The following is a 15,523-nucleotide window of genomic DNA, read 5'->3' on the forward strand; positions in this document are numbered from 1 at the left end:
CCTGGCCTGGCCTGGGGGTACTGTGAGGAGTAGGAAGGTGGGGGTCAGGTCAGCAAATGCTGTGAGGAATTTGATGTGATGTTCTTGTTAATTACATAAAAATCAAGCCATCTGTTAGCTTGGGTTACTCCCCTCTCTGGGAACAGAGCAAATGCCCTGTAAACAATGCAGAAACTGCTCTGTCTGTAAGCCTTGTGGGGAGAGGGGCAATTCAGACATGAATTTACGCAGACATCTCTGCGCATGGATTTACCGAGGGCTCCCTGGGTAGCAGAGCAGGACCTGGGGAGTCATGAGGTGGGACACGGTGCCTGTTTCCAGTGCACGCACAGTCTAGCCCCATCAGTCCCTTGGGGAAGGGCAGTGCTAGAGATGAACCCCTGGGTGGTTTGGGGACCCCTCCAAAACCATACCCCCACCTGGGGGTTAAGTGCGGCCAGCAGGTGTGTCTGCCCTGGGATGGTGGACAACTCCCATCCCACGGTTCCTGGATCAGAGTTAAACAGAAAAAGAAGAATACCCCGTTAGGAAGGAAGCCTGGAGAACACACCACAACTAGACCCCACGCTCCCCTGCTCTCCCCACCAGTCAGGTGCAGGTGGGGCTGGCGTCCTCGATGGAGGGAGGAGACCACAGCGTCCCACAGAGGCTGGTCGAACCACAGCTCTGCCAGGCCTCCTTGGTGACGTTTGGCAGATGTCCAGCGACAGAGACGAGCAAACCCGACTCCACCCTGCAGCTGATCTTTTAGCTCTAACCTTCGTGCTCTGTGGACGGACGGATGGATAGATGGATGAGTGGACAGACGGATGGATGAATGGCATGCATGCTCAGTTGTGTCCGACTCTTTGCAACCCGCTGGACTGTAGCCCTCCAGGCTCCTCTGCCCATGGAACTCTCCAGGCAAGAATACTGGAGTGGGCTGCTGTGCCCTCCTCCAGGGGATCTTCCCGACCCAGGGATCGAACCCGCATCTTATGTCTCCTGCATTGGCAGGTGGGTTCTTTACCACTGGTGCCACCTGGGAAGCCCTCTTGTGCTCTGTGGCTGGAGCTTAATCATGATGCCCCTTCATCTTGATACAAGTAGGTCACGTATAGCCTGAAATATACAATAGCTTCTTCTCAAGGCTCTGCCTCTCAGCCTTAACCTTTAAAGGGAAAACATGTTTCATTCATGTAGAGATAAAAAGGTGCAGAGCAGAGAATGTCTGTCCTGTTGGAAATTTGCAAGAACATGGTGCCTAGACCTGTGTGGACTGCTGCAAGGACAAAGGTCCGAGGTCTGGCAGGTACCAAGAAGTTTGCAGCACAGCCACGCCCCTCCCCTTTTAGTGGAAAGAAACGTGAATTCTAATTCAGCTAAGACGGTTCTTTGGGACACGAGTCCAGCATCTTCTTGGATTCCTGGCTTTCCAAATGAAATCGCTACTCTTGCTCCAACACCTGTCTCTCGATGTATCAGCCTGTTGTACCGCCAGCAGTATGAATTTGATAACATTTTGAGCCTTAGTTTGTTCCTCTGCAAAGTGGGTATAATTATTCTCATTTCATTTAGATATGCTTTTTAATTAATTAATTTTGTTTTTGCTTTTTTGGTTGTGCTGGGTCTTCCTTGATGCACAAGGGCTTTCTCTAGTTGTGGAGAGCCGGGGTTACTTTCTAGCTGTGGTGTGTGCACCTCATTGTGGTAGCTTTTCTCGTTGCAGAACACAAACTCTCGGCTCAAGGGCTCAGTAGTTGTAGCACATGGGCTCCCTAGTTGTGGCTCGAGGATTCTAGAGCTCGAGGCCTTCAGTAGTTATGGCAGATGCGCTTTGTTGTTTCACAGCACGTGGGATCTTCCTGGAGCAGGGATTGAACCCGTGTTCCCTACGTTGGCAGAACAGATTCTTAACCACTGGACCACCAGGAAAGTCCCTAGATATGTTGTTATAAAATAATTTCCAAGCTCTAGCTTTCACGTTAAAAAAAATGAAAAGGAAGGTGGGCAAGGTAAAGTAAGTTCCCTTTTGTGTGAACAAATGTGCTTAAATGTACAGAGAACATTCTGGGAAAATACCTAAGAACATGTGAAACGTGGACAGGGCCACACAGAAGGGGCAGAGTCTTCTGTCCTGTCTGACTTTAACAACCAGCTGCCGGTATTGTATCTTTATTAAGACATATTCAATAGTTAACACATTTGTTAAAATGTAGTTGATAAAAATAATTTTTTGTTGGAGAAAAAGCAAAAAATAAAGAAAAAGCACTTCTGCCTTCCAAGAGCTGTGACACAGAAATGAAGTCAGCATACCCCATGTACCTGACTTGTGGTTGTCGCCTGTCTTTTCAAGTACTCGAGGTAGGCCTGGGATTAAGTGGCCTGGAAACTCATGTCACTGAGCAGGGACCCTCCTGACCTGCTCCTGGGTGGGTTGTTGGGTGGTGCCCAGGCCTGGCAATGCTTCCTTGAACCTCATGCTGAGCCTTTGCTCTTTACCCCTGGCCAGGCTGACAATGGGCATTGACCCTGCTCTGGCTCCCTGCGAGAGAGGTGTTCACCGGCAGCTGCATCAGCCATTGCCCCTCACTTGCTACTGCAAAACAGTGGGGTGGGAAGCACCCCTACCCTTTGGGATGGTCGAGCCTCTGGGGACTTTGTGGGCTCGGGCAGAACAGGAGTGGGCAGGGCTGGAGGGAAGGGCTCCCAGATAAACAGAACCCGGAGTGCCTGTGTAAACACTGGGGTATAAAGGAGTCTTCTCGGCCAACTCGACATGTCCTCTGAGCGGTCAGGTCCCCAGAGCCTGTCTGTGACCATGGAGGCCAGAACATTCTGGCTACTGGTGGTGGTGGTCCTGGCCTTGGGGTCCTCCAGCTCGACCGGGCAGTACGTGGGCCTGTGTGAGTACCCCTCCGACCCCCTCCCAGTGGGTGGCAGGGAGGAGGAGGGGCTGGGTGGCAGAGTGGGAGCACAGGACACGGAAGAGCCAGGCTGGGGGCTTTCTGCGGGCTTGAGGAAACTGACCAAGCTCCTTAATTTAATGATTGCTACTCTGGACACCTGATGCAAGGAGCCGACTCATTGGAAAAGATGATCGTGATGCTGGGAAAGACTGAAGGCAATGGAAAGAGGGGTGGCAGAGGATGAAATGGTTAGATAGCATCGCCAACTCAGTGGGCTAGATAACTCAAAGGACATGAGTTTGTGCAAACTCCAGGAGATAGTGGAGAACAGAGGAGGCTGGTAGGCTACAGTCCATGGGGTCGCAAAGAGTCAGACAGGACTCAGTGACTGAACAACAGCAACAAACTTACCAGACACACACATTTTTCTCTCAGCAGTCCTACAAACTGGGTCTTGCTGTCCCCATTTTGCAGACAAGGAAACTGAGGTTCAGAGAGTTAATAACTGACTCTACCGGTCAGTGCAGAAAGCAGGATGGGAACCCTGGTAGCCACACCAAGCCTACCCTCCCACTGCCTTCCTTGCTGGAGACTTCTGAATTAACAGTATAAGTCTTTCTATATTATTCTGACACATTTGCAAAACACAAAGAAAAGACAAATGAAAACAGCCACTTCCAGAACCTTTTCAATACCTGCAGTTTTCATTTAGCCATTGAATTGTAATCCCAGGTAGGGCATGGCTGTTCCATTAACTGGATTTTGCAGAAATTAAAGTGTGGCTTTTATCAGGTTCTGAGTGGTCTCAAACTTGGCAGCCATCCGAATCACTTGGAAGCTTTTAAATCTCAAAGCCCAGTAGGATGTGCCAACTACGTCAGAATGCCTCTGGGTGGGAGCAGGTATCACTGGTCCTGACCCCAACGTGAGCAAAGTTTGGGAACCAGTGGAGTAAGGAATTACAAATTGTCAGCCATAGAAGAGGATTCTAGGTTCCCTGTGAATTCTATTTTCCTAAGGAAAAATCTGGTTAAGGAATGAGGCACAGTGGACTCTTGCTGAGCTTCTGACATAAAGACTTATCTGAAAAGTGAATCGTAGAGACCCACAGGTATACAGGCATGGTGTGTCAAGGGAAGTAGGGAGTGGCAGAAAACAGCACACATTGCGGTTTTCTCACTTGAATGACTACCTTCTATTATGCTATTCATTTTTAAGGGGGAAGTTCTGTTGATCAAACACTGAAGGGGAACTTTGTTTCTGGGTTCAGGGGACCCTGGATTCCTGTGGGTACCTGCCAACTGGCGAGAACCCAGGCTCTACAGGTGCTAGGAGCACCCGAGTGAGAGAGATGCCGGGCACCCGGCCAGATCTTTCACAAAACATTTCTCCTGAAATATTTATGGGGAAAGAGGGCCCTGGAGCAGCAGGTGTTGGGGAAGGGGAGGGGTTGTATCCCATGAACTGGGTGCTGGGGGGAGGGAGCGGACTTGTAAATGCGGCCGGTGGACCAACCCCAAGCCAGAGAGGGCTCTCTGACCTGGCTTTGTGTGGGCCAGCGGCGAACCAGTGTGCGGTGCCGGCCAAGGACAGGGTGGACTGCGGCTACCCCGAGGTCACCCCCGAGCAGTGCAACAACCGCGGCTGCTGCTTCGACTCCAGCATTCCCGGGGTGCCCTGGTGCTTCAAGCCCCTGCAGGAAGCAGGTGAGCCAGATGGAACGCACGAAGCCTCTCGGGCCCCGGGAAGCTGCACACACCTCGGCCCTGGGTGGGACCCCTATGCCATAGCTGTCTGCTGGGCAAGCGGGGGCTCCCAGGGGGCACCAGTGGTAAAGAACCCGCCTGCTGATGCAGGAGACACAAGACACGTGGGTTCAATCCCTGGGTCGGGAGGATCCCCTGGAGGAGGGCATGGCAACCCACTCCAGTTTTCTTGCCTGGAAAATCCCATGGACAGAGGAGCCTGGTGGGCTGCAGTCCACGGGGTCACAAAGAGTCGGACACTACTGATCACGCATGCACCTAGTTTTTCAAAGTCAAGGCCTTATGTAGAGGGAAATAGTTTAAAAGCTACCCTGGAGAAAAGTGGATAATACATGGGTTTGGAAAACCCGGCTGCCTTTCAAGGCCGTTTTCAGCGAGCATCCCACTCAGAGCCTCGGCCATTTGTGATCTGTGATGTGCTCTCTGTCTGGATGTGGAGTCCTGGCACGTCTCCCCACCCTGCTGCCCCACTCCTGCCCCCACCACGAGGGGCTCCCCCCTCCCTCGCTGGGGCAGAGGGGTGCAGGGTGGCTCCTGGGGGACCCTGCTCATGTCAGGAGCAGATGGCAGGGCACTCGGTGCTTTGCTGTCCTGGCTGCATCCCCCACCCCCCGTCCCCCCATCTCCACCCCCGTGGGGGTTGCCTTAAGCCATCTGGAGCCCAGGTGCCAGCTCACCTTCTAAGAGGCACGTACTAAGTAAGGCCTCTTCTGGAATTGGCACAGTGGGGCGGGGTGGGGGCGGGCACGCGTGCCCTTTGTCCCTGGGGAATGACAAAGGCGCCTGCATTCCAGCCAGCCCATCCGCCTCCCTAATCAGTTCCGGGGGTGGGGGGCTACCCGTTGCCCAGGGCTCCTCCCCTTCCCGCAAACCCGGGCAGAGGTCCAGATCAGGCTCTGGGCCCAGTGGGGAGTCACCCCTGTGCTGGTCATCCCTGCCTCCACCCGCTCCTCAGCCCGAGAGGAAACTTCTTTGAACTCTAGCAGCGACCCTGTCTGGCCCGGCCTGTCTCAGGCTCCATTTGTCCTGACCCCTTGGGTACCCCTGGGGGATGTGGCTGTTCTCCCAGAGTTGGGACTCGACCCTTCCCCAGGGACTTGGCAGGGAGACAGCACACACCACTGACCTCGGAGTCTGTCTGGACCTGGAGAAGCCAGGCAGCGGTGGCCGGGGACCACACAACTCAGGGTGACGCTTGTCTGTGCTTCATTTCCAGAATGCACCTTCTGAAGCCACGTGGCTGCCCAACACCCAGGGAGGGGACCTCCGCACTTGGGTACTCTGCCCGCCCACCCAGTACTCTTCCCTCTGCTTCTCTCACACTGCTCCTGGCCAGACCTGAACCTAACGCCTGGGGCCTGATATCTTAAAGAATAAAGCTCCCGTGCTCAGCATGAGGACAGGTCTTCATTCCTAAGACTTGACGCCGCTGTGTTTTATTTCTGCCAAGTCACTCTCTCCCTCCTCAGCCTTCCACTGATGGGGGCGGGGGGCAGTGTCTTAGCATCACCCAGCAGAGGGTCTGCCCTAGGCCTGGGGAGCAGGGAAGGACCCCAAAGTAGCTCCCTAGAGGTGAGGATGCTGCAAAGCTGAGACCTAGTGTGACAGGACAGAGAGCATCACTTAGACACTTAGAAGGTTTCTCATCTTCTAAGCATCACTTAGAATGGTGTTGAGAAATACCGTTTCTAATGTAAGTTCCCCCCCAAAAGTTATTAATGATTTTCATGGTAAAGAGAGAGCCAATAAATCCATTTCACCAACTGGCACTTTTTATATATGTCTTTGCAAGTCAAGTTTAGCATCTGTGACATGTTGGCCTTCTTTTGCTATTTTTCCTCTGAAAATGGATGCAGTCTTGATACATGAACAACGTGTCACCAAGAGGGCTCTTGAAGTCTTAGCCATCCCCAGATGGAGAGTCGTCTCCCCTACTCTCGGAGACACTCGGCTTTCCCGGGACACCAGGAACGTGTCCACACTGTCAGACCTGAGCTCCTGCTCTCCAGGCCACACTGCCGACTCCCCTGATGCTACTGAGGGCTGTTTCTGCTGCTCAGGGGCCAGGAAGTAGTGCGGCCCCTGAAGGCAGGGCTTCTGGGTCTGAGCCACCCTTCCCGCTGGAAAGGAGACACTGGCTCCTTTTCAAAACAAAAGGCTTCATTTTTAGCCTTGCACTTGGGGCCAGGTCTGTAGAGTGAGAGCTTGTGTGTGTCCTAGAAGGGAGAGGTTAATACCCTTGTTGTAGGATAAGCAACTCATCCCAAAGCCCTTTGAGGGGGCAGCACCCAGAGCCCAGCCAGGGGCGGCCTGCCTGTTACACTGGGATGTGTCGAGTGAGGTCTGGTTGGAGGATGCGATTCCCCACGTGGGAGCCCCCCAGCTGGTCCCCAGCCCTCTCACACCCTCCACCCCAAGAAAAGGACTGTGTCCCATCCATCATCCCCGATGGCCCTGAGTCAGCATCTCTTCCTGGCATGAACCACTCCCCCGCCTCAATTTGTCCACAGATTCCCAAAAGCACCTCCCCCATAGGTCCCTGCTCACCCCTTCCCCCAAGAGGACAGGGCCCTCAGCGTACAGCCCTGCAGGGTAAGGAGGGAGACAAGGCCAGGGTCACAGGGGACAATTCCCTTCCCCACCACAGAGGCAGCCGAGGCCCCTGCACCCGCCCTCCTGGATGGAGCCCATTGGAGCCACCGTCTCCCCACTGACACTTCTGCCACTGCCCATCTGGCGCTTCTGTGGTCAGCTCAGCACCACTGCTTCTGCGTCAAGGCCTCCAACACCATCAAGGGGAGGGGTCCTTGCCCCCCACCTCAGCCCCCAGACGGCAGCTTCTCTTTGCTCGCTGCTTGTTCAGGGTCCTGTCTGGAGAATGTGTTTCCTGGGAAACTTGGGGAGACCCCAGGCCAGAGTTGGATGCTGGAGCAACCTTCATTCCTGCCAGGAGACCTGGCCACAGGTGGGAGGACAGGGAGATGGAGCCTCAACCTTTCGTCCTGGGGCCCACACATCTCTCCCCAAACTTCACTCTGTTGTTCCTGCAAAGGTCAGAGGGGTCATCACGCAAGTCGGGCATCTGGGGTCCCGGTTGGCGTGAACACCAGCCCCTCCCCACAGCCAGCACTTCTCAACTGGCTCAAACAACAGATGTGGATCAGAGTCACCTGAGGAGTGTCCAAGAATCTCAGAGTCTGGTGATGAAATCAGGGTCTCCAGGGCAGCTCACAACCTCAGTGATGTCCAGCCAGGCAGAGAGAAGCTGGGCACGTCCATCCGTGCAGGGCCAGCACCTGATAATGGAAGCCAAGAGTGTTGTCAGGGTCTGCGACACCAGGAAGGACAAGATCCCCAGAGAGGGGCCTGACCAGGCAGACTCAGATCGTCTCTGAGACCGTCACTCTCCAGTCAAAACGAAATACACAGGCAGAGCCAGTGGCTCACTTGTCCTCCAAGCCAAGATAACCACAGACTTGTGGGGACCTGGACAGCCTACTTCTTATATAATTACATATCATTACTGAGTTAGGGCACTCACTTCAATCCCGTGCCTCACCCTAGCCACACAGGGCGGGGGCTGTGGCTGCAGTAGTCTCATAAGTGTGTTCACAGACCACCGACATCAGGCCAGACCGCTCTGACCGCGATGGAGCAGGATGCAGGGAAGCCCAGTTCCCCATCCTTCCAACCTGGTCCAAACCACAGTGACCAATGGCCCCCTCTGCTGGCTGACCTGAGTGACTGCAGCTTCCTGCAATCCCAGCTTCAGCCTGTTTCCAAGTCACTCACTTTCTAAATGGGACTTACCAAGAGGCCTGGTCACCTGACCACCTCGCCTCCAGACAGCATGGGATCTTGAGCAGAGCTGACTCCCAGTTTCCATCGGTTGAGCAAAACTTCATCTTTGCAGGAAACTTGGAGTTTTTTTTCTCATTCTCCTTTTCCTTGAGGTTAAGTCTAACCCCGGCCGTGGTGCTCCATTTCCCGCTTCCTGAGATGTCCTCTAGTCCCAGGGGGTGGGGGAGCAAAGGAGGCAGGGGTCTCATGGAAGCGTCTGGTGCCCCATATCCCTGAAAAAAAAAAAAACACGTTGAAAAGGTGGCTCAGTCTCCTGTAGGGCACACAGCTGCAGCGCTGTGGGGCTTCACACACTTGACTTCATTCAGCCCCCACAGCAGCCTGTGAAATAAAATCGTTATCTCCGTTTTTACAAGTGAACAAGCAGAGGCGCAGAGCAGTTAGGTCAGGAGCCCAAGGTCACACAGCTGTGGAGGGAGATCTCCAGGCACTTCCCCATCCCAGCAGCTCTGAGCTCTCAGAGAGGGCTCCTTCTTGGTTCTCAGGCCAGGCACTGGGTGGGGCAGCTTCTGGGCGGTGGGTAGAAGAGGTGCTTCCCTGTCCAGGTTAGTAAGTAGCAATGGCGGGGTGGCTGCTGCATGTCCTGCCAAACACAGCTGGAAGTAGCCCCTGGAACCTGCAGGTTCGAGAAGGGTCTTGGAGGGTGTCCCTCTGGGACCCTGCCTCCGTGTGTGCCAGGCCAGGGGGAGAGGGGGAGGCTTATAGAAGTCCACATCACCCTTCCCACTGTGGCAGCCCAGACCCCAGCAAGCCCCAGCTTACTTGTCAGGGAACTGGATGGAATTCACCCCAAAATGCCTGAGTGGGAGCTTTAAGTTCAGCCATAGAGAAAACTCAAGTCACTGATGTGCACAGTGCAAATGTATTTTGTGTGCACCACATTTTGTGTGTCTGCCTGAAGTGTGTGGCTGCCCCTCGTTTCATCCTCTGGACAGACACTCAAAGGGTCTGAGCGGAGCCCAGCATCTCACAGTGACACCTGGGGTGGGAGGAGTTTGGAGGGGTGTGGCTCCCAGGCACGCTCTGTGTTGGGGGCAGTGTGGTTCCATCTTTATCCTTCACCTGGGCGTGGACATCTCCCGCTGCAGCCAGCTGGAAGTTGCTGGCTGACACCCAGACGGATCTGTAAAGATAATCAAAGCTAATAAGATGATCAAGCACTTGGCATGCGGCAGACACCCATCAAGTACTGGAGATTTGCTAAGTCCTTGAAAGTCCATGTGGTGTGGGGGGTGGGTACTGCCATCCCTTTTTTATTTTTTCAGAAGAGGAAGCTTTCAGGGAGCCCTTTAGTAATTTGATCAGGCGTTCCCAGCCAGGAGGCAGCCTGTGAGGATACACTGTGGCTGAATCATAGCACCTCCCACTGGTCACTCCGGTCTATTCCATTTTATAAATGACAATAGATTTCTGATAGGTGGCGCTAGTGGTCAACAACCAGGCTTCTGATGCAGGAGAGGTGAGAGATGTGTGTTCGAACCCTGGGTCAAGAAGGTTAAGATCCCCTGGAGGAGAGCATGGCCACCCCTTCCAGTATTCTTGCCTGGATACTTCTGTGGACAGAGGAGCCTGGCAGGCTAGTCCATAGCGTTGCAAAGAGTCAGGACACCCCTGAAGCAACTAAGCACAAGGAAATTAAATTGTTAATATGTTTACAAGCTTGTGTAAAGAAAGGTCTATAACAATTGGCTAGGTTTAAAAAGGAAACACTGATGGGGAATTTCCTGGAGGTCCAGTGGTTAGGGCTCAGAGCTTCCACCGCAGGGGGTACAGTGCAGGCAAAAAAAAAGAAAAAGGAAACACTGAAATGCTGAAAAACGTGAACAATTATCCTAATTACGGACTTGCAAGGACCCAGCAGAACATCCTGCGGAGCCCTGCTCAGTCCTTGAGTTCTTTGTGACCCGGTGGGGGTCTCCCAGAGGTGGGTGGTCTTCCTTGGCTCCGGACACTAGATGTCAATTAAGTACAGAGAGTGCTAACCAATTTTAAAATTCTGGGAGGAGAAGTGCTGCAATGTGGACTGGGCACTTTCCTCTTAGATTTATCCTTACTTTACCAGTGAGGAAACGAGAGAATTTCGCTCAAGGACACAGCCTTGCTAAGACTCAAACTCAAAGTGTGCTGGTGTTTCCTGGGCTGCGTGTCATTTGATCACCACTGGCGGACTTAGCGCCCCCTGGGCCCCCGACTGACACTGACTGCCCGGTGGGTGGCCTAGACACCACCCGCTAAACCTTCCTACCTCCCGGCCAGCCACAGCTAAACTTTGAAGCCACCAGTGGCTCACGGTAGGTTCAAATAATGAATTGGGTCCCTTAGGATCCAGGGATCACTCTGATATCAAATACCTTCCTCACTGATTAATGATGCACATTTGTGGAACCTTCCAGAAACCACAGGATGAGCACTTTGACTTGCCCAGGACAACCAGGACCCGCTGCCTTGCTGCTGGTGGAAAAGGGAAAGCAAACATCAGGCTTACTCCACCTCCAGCATACACAGTGGCCATTAATTTTGCTTATTATTAACACTACTTGTGGTGTTCACAAGCTTTTCTCCTCCTCTTGCGTCAGTGCGGTTGGTCTGTGAGAGCGTTGCTCCAACGTTTCTTATTTGGCAATGACTCCTTCTGTATTGTTCCAAAATATGTCGACTATTCACTGGAATTCATCACTCTGATCTAAGAATTCTTGAACGCTCAGAGGCGCAGAGGAGGGTTTTGCAGGTTCAGGTGATCAATGCGTTCACCAGGGAAGTCTGCAAGGGAGGAGAGTGGGTGATGCCAGAAGCCCCAGATCCCACTGTGGGTCTGACACCAACAAGTGGAGCAGGAAGGACTCGGGGAAGTGGGGGGACAGAGCCTCAGCCAAGTTCAGACAAGGTTTCCAACAGGTGGATCCCTAAACCAAGATGCCCCTTAGAAGAAAACTGCATGGGGTGGAATGGCCAGGTTGGTAAGGCCTGGGGGAGGTGTCCTGGCGTGGGTGCCCTGGGGCTAGAGGCAGGATGTGGGTGCTGGGAGTGGCTGCCTTGGAAGCACCATGAGAGTGGGGGTCACACGTGGGGTCTGCAGTCCCACCTCCAGGGGACCTGTTTCACATTGCACCTTTCCTTCTGCTTGAATTTCCAGAAAAGCTTCTGTGGTTTAGATTGTAGGTTGTAAGGATATAAGTATAAGGTTGTTTTCCTACTTCTCAGATTTATTGAAGCATGGATGCTATGGTAAAAACAACCACAGTGGGGATCAGAAGGGACAGGGCTGCCTGGATTCTGGAACATTCCGAGGATGGCATGAGTGCTGTACCTTCTGGTCCCATTTGGAGTGGGGGTGGGAGGCCGGTGTGAGGAGGGTCTTTCTGAGAATGAGGAGGGGCGGGGTGATCACCAGTCATCTGGTGGGCAGCTCTGGTTTCCTTAAGGGGCTGTGCTTGGGATGGTTTGGGGATGAGATGACTAACTTTCATCTCCTTTGTTCAAAGACGTGTGTAGAATATTGGTGAATGAGATGTCTAATAAAGATCATTTTGGAAGGAGTGGAAAGTGGCGGGGATTCTGGTGCAGAAGTGCGGGTGGCTTGGGAGCAGAGGACGGCGTCTAGAGACAGAGAAACTTGCGCAGAGAGAAGTGGGGACTCCAGGTCCTCAATGTGGCTTCTCTCTGTGTCCTGTCCCCTCACACACACCTGCAAGGGAAACCCAGTCCTCCCCATCACGGCCACACTCAGGTGAGGATCGCAGAGTGACACCTGGCCCCAGGACCAGCCTGAACCCCAGTGCTGACCCATATGGGGCCCTGACAGCGTAAAGACCCTCAACACTGACTCCTGGTTACGTTCACACATCATCTTGTTGTTGTTTAGTTGCTGTGTCCAACTCTTTTTGACTCCATGGACTGTAGCCTGTCAGGCTCCTCTCTCCTTTGGATTTCCCAGGCAAGAATATTGGAGTGGATTGCCATTTCCTTCTCCAGGGGATCTTCCCAACCCAGGGATTGAACCTGCATCTCCTAGCAGAGCCTGGGAGAAGTTTCATGTGAGTGTGGGGCCAGACCCCTCCAGGCCACTTCCTATGACTTGACTGACTCTTTGCTATCAGCCCCTCAGTGTCTTCTTCTGAAGGAGGGAGTGCGATGCAGGGGTCAGGAGTCCTGGATCCCCCGCTAGACTGTCACCATCTGAATTCTGCCTCCACCATTTGCCTTGGGACACTTGTCTCATCTCTCAGCCTCAGTTCCCTGGCCTGTGAAATGGGTTGGCCATAGTTTTCTGGCCCCAAGGATGGCTGAGAAATGAGATCACATATGAAAGCCACCTGACCCCGCATTACCACTTTGCCTATCGAGTGGGGCTGGCATATCTCCTCCCTCACTCTCACTTTCCTTCCCAACTTCATCCATCATAACACCTTCCAGAGGAACTGTTTCATTAAGAGAGAGGGCAGTGCAAGGTACAGAAAATTCCCCACAGCCTCCACCAGCCCCAGGCCCGATTCTCCCCGCAGGTCTGCGAGCTGCTGCTGCTAAAGGAAAGAGAAGCGAGAAACAGGAAAATCTGAAAATAACAATGGTTTATTTTGATTTATGTCACATTTTCATAAATGGCATCTAATTTCAGAAAACAAAGCTCAAGTCTGCAAAAAATGCACGTACAAATCATCTAAGGAGATAATTCTACAGAGATATACAAAGCAGGCCCAGGGTCTATAAGGTTGAGTTAGAAAGCTCACACCCTAGGGTCTGCTCGGGTCCCTGTTCCAACAGAGAGAAACAGCCAAGGAGTCAGGCACCCAAGGGAGCCACTGTCACTTTAAAATATATATTTATATACACGTATCTATAGATGTCGTTCTCATCTACAAGAGTGCACGCCTCTGCCAGGATTTCCTAAAGCTACGTGGCTACGTCAAGGCAAGGTTATCCACACAGCATTATAAAAACCAGAGATTACATAATTACATGTTAGATATACAGATATATGCACATCTTTACACCATGATTAAAAGTGTTATTTGCATTGACTCTTGCTTTGGAAGGAAGAACAAAGGAAAAAATGTAAAGTAGCTACTCCTCGAGTAAAAGGCAGCAGTTCAGATTCAGCTCTGAGCAGGTATTAAACCACTCTGTCCGCAAAGAAAAAAAATCTTGGGGAAGGGGGTCAGCTACATGAGCTAATTTTTTAAACATACACGTTCTACAGAGAAACCCACCTCCGGTCATGCCCCTCCCCAGGGAGCATTTGATGAGAGAGACAGAAAACTTCTAGTGTGGGGTGAGTGGTTCATATCATTAGCAATTTGGATGATAGAACCTTTTGCTATCATTTTTCACTGGCCAAGGACTTGGAATGAGATATTTGTGATGAATCTTGGGCAGCCTGTGTTCCCAAGGTCCTTGAAAAGAGTCCCCTAAGGTACATGATGACAGAATTGTGGGGGGAAAAAGTAGATATAAAAACAAAGTGTCTGCCACAGCCACTGGAATACTCTCAATTAAACCAACTGTGGTGCCTTTCAGACTGGGTTGCACCTGGGATGTCCAGGAACCCATGAATGTAGGGCTCTCAACCTTGACCCAGGTGCCCACGACTCTCAGCCTATCCCTTCAAGACCTGATCCATTCCATCCAGCTCGAGAGGGCATGTTCTGGGATCCCCAAGAGGGCAGGTGAGTTTGGTAACTTCTCCCCTTGGAATGAGTGAGCCTGCTGTTTCCTCCGCCCCAGCAGAGACCTGCTTGGCAAACACTGTTTTCTTGGAAGCTCCACAGTGCTGATTCAGGGCCGTGCTGACTGGACCACTGCCTCATGGCAGGTGAAATGAAAGCAAGACTTCCTGAACACTCCTTCAAGGAGACGCCCTGGGGGGCTTGAGAAGTGGCCCCCAAGCAGGTCAGGGACCGTCACACCTCACCGCCTGGCCGTGCCTCAGCATCTCTGCCCCAGCTCACCTTGGCCCTGCTGCAGGTTAGGGATGATCTCCATCCTGCAGAGGTACCAGCAGGTGGCTTCCAAGTTCCCCAGGACCAGATGTCCTAGCATCAGTGAACACAGGAAGTACCATTTAACTGTACGCAGAATTGGGACCACAGTTAAATGCATGCGCCAGGTACACTCCGAAGGCACCCACGGGTGACCAGCAGCGTTCTCGCTCACGTTTATATAGACACCCCAAGCAGAGGGCATGGGCCGTGGAGAGAGAACTGCGGCTGACCATTGCTGTTTTCTGCTTTGCTCTTTTCCACTTGTGTGGCTTGGGCTCGGGCTGTTTCCAACATTCGGTTAAAACCACGAGCCCCAGGGAGAAATTCACATGTACTTGTGGCCCCATCCTCGGTTTGAGGGTGTCTCCCTGGGAACGGGGAGCGGACTGGGTGGGTCTGGCCCTCCCACTGCATACTCACAGCCCATCTTCCCTCCCAAAGTGGGGCCCAGACCTAGTTGGCAGGCTCTGTCCGGCCTGTGAGCAGACGAGAACACACTTTTGTGCTTCTGTCCTTTCTCTGCAGCTTTATATCGTGGAAAAGCCCTGAGGCTGTGCCCCTCCCATGATGACCACTTAGCTGGCTGGAAGGTGGTAGCCGGTGTACTTGGGGCACTTTCTCCTTTGATGTTAAGGGACTATTTTAAGAACAGGGAGGTGTCAGGGGCTCTAAGTCTGTCTTGCATTCACTTGAGTCATCTGTAGAAACCTGGCTTCCTTGGCTATTGTTACAGGCCATAGAATGCCTGTTTGAGGACTGAGCTTGATGCATTCAGAGATAACAAAAATGAAGTTAATGCTAAACCCTCATTTCCTCAAAGATGGGAAGAAGAAGTGGGGGAGGATATGTGACAGCTGTCAGAAAACCTGGGCTGAGCCTCAGAAGGACATGCCTGAATGCTTCAACTTCATGCCGACTTCCTGCCCAGAAAGCGGGATTTTTCAGCCCAGGCTGAATGGAGTCTGAAGGTGAGAAAAGTGAACTCCCCAGGGAGGGTGTGGGGCTCCCCCATTTCTGGTCCCAGGGGACC

The 15,523-nt window shown here is 52.7% G+C and overlaps 1 protein-coding gene across 1 annotated transcript; it reads left to right on the plus strand.

Moving 5' to 3' along the window:
- The first annotated feature begins 2,727 nt into the window (after nt 1-2,727).
- On the plus strand, nt 2,728-6,071 carry TFF3 (trefoil factor 3). The gene is made up of 3 exons (XM_043875335.1): nt 2,728-2,885; nt 4,448-4,594; nt 5,871-6,071. Exons 1-3 carry the CDS (start codon nt 2,759-2,761, stop codon nt 5,882-5,884), a joined length of 288 nt encoding a protein of 95 aa, XP_043731270.1. The 5' UTR covers nt 2,728-2,758; the 3' UTR covers nt 5,885-6,071.
- Nucleotides 6,072-15,523: the final 9,452 nt, after the last annotated feature.

The sequence above is a fragment of the Cervus elaphus genome, chromosome 19 (assembly GCF_910594005.1).
Source record: "Cervus elaphus chromosome 19, mCerEla1.1, whole genome shotgun sequence".
Classification (NCBI taxonomy): Eukaryota; Metazoa; Chordata; class Mammalia; order Artiodactyla; family Cervidae; genus Cervus; species Cervus elaphus.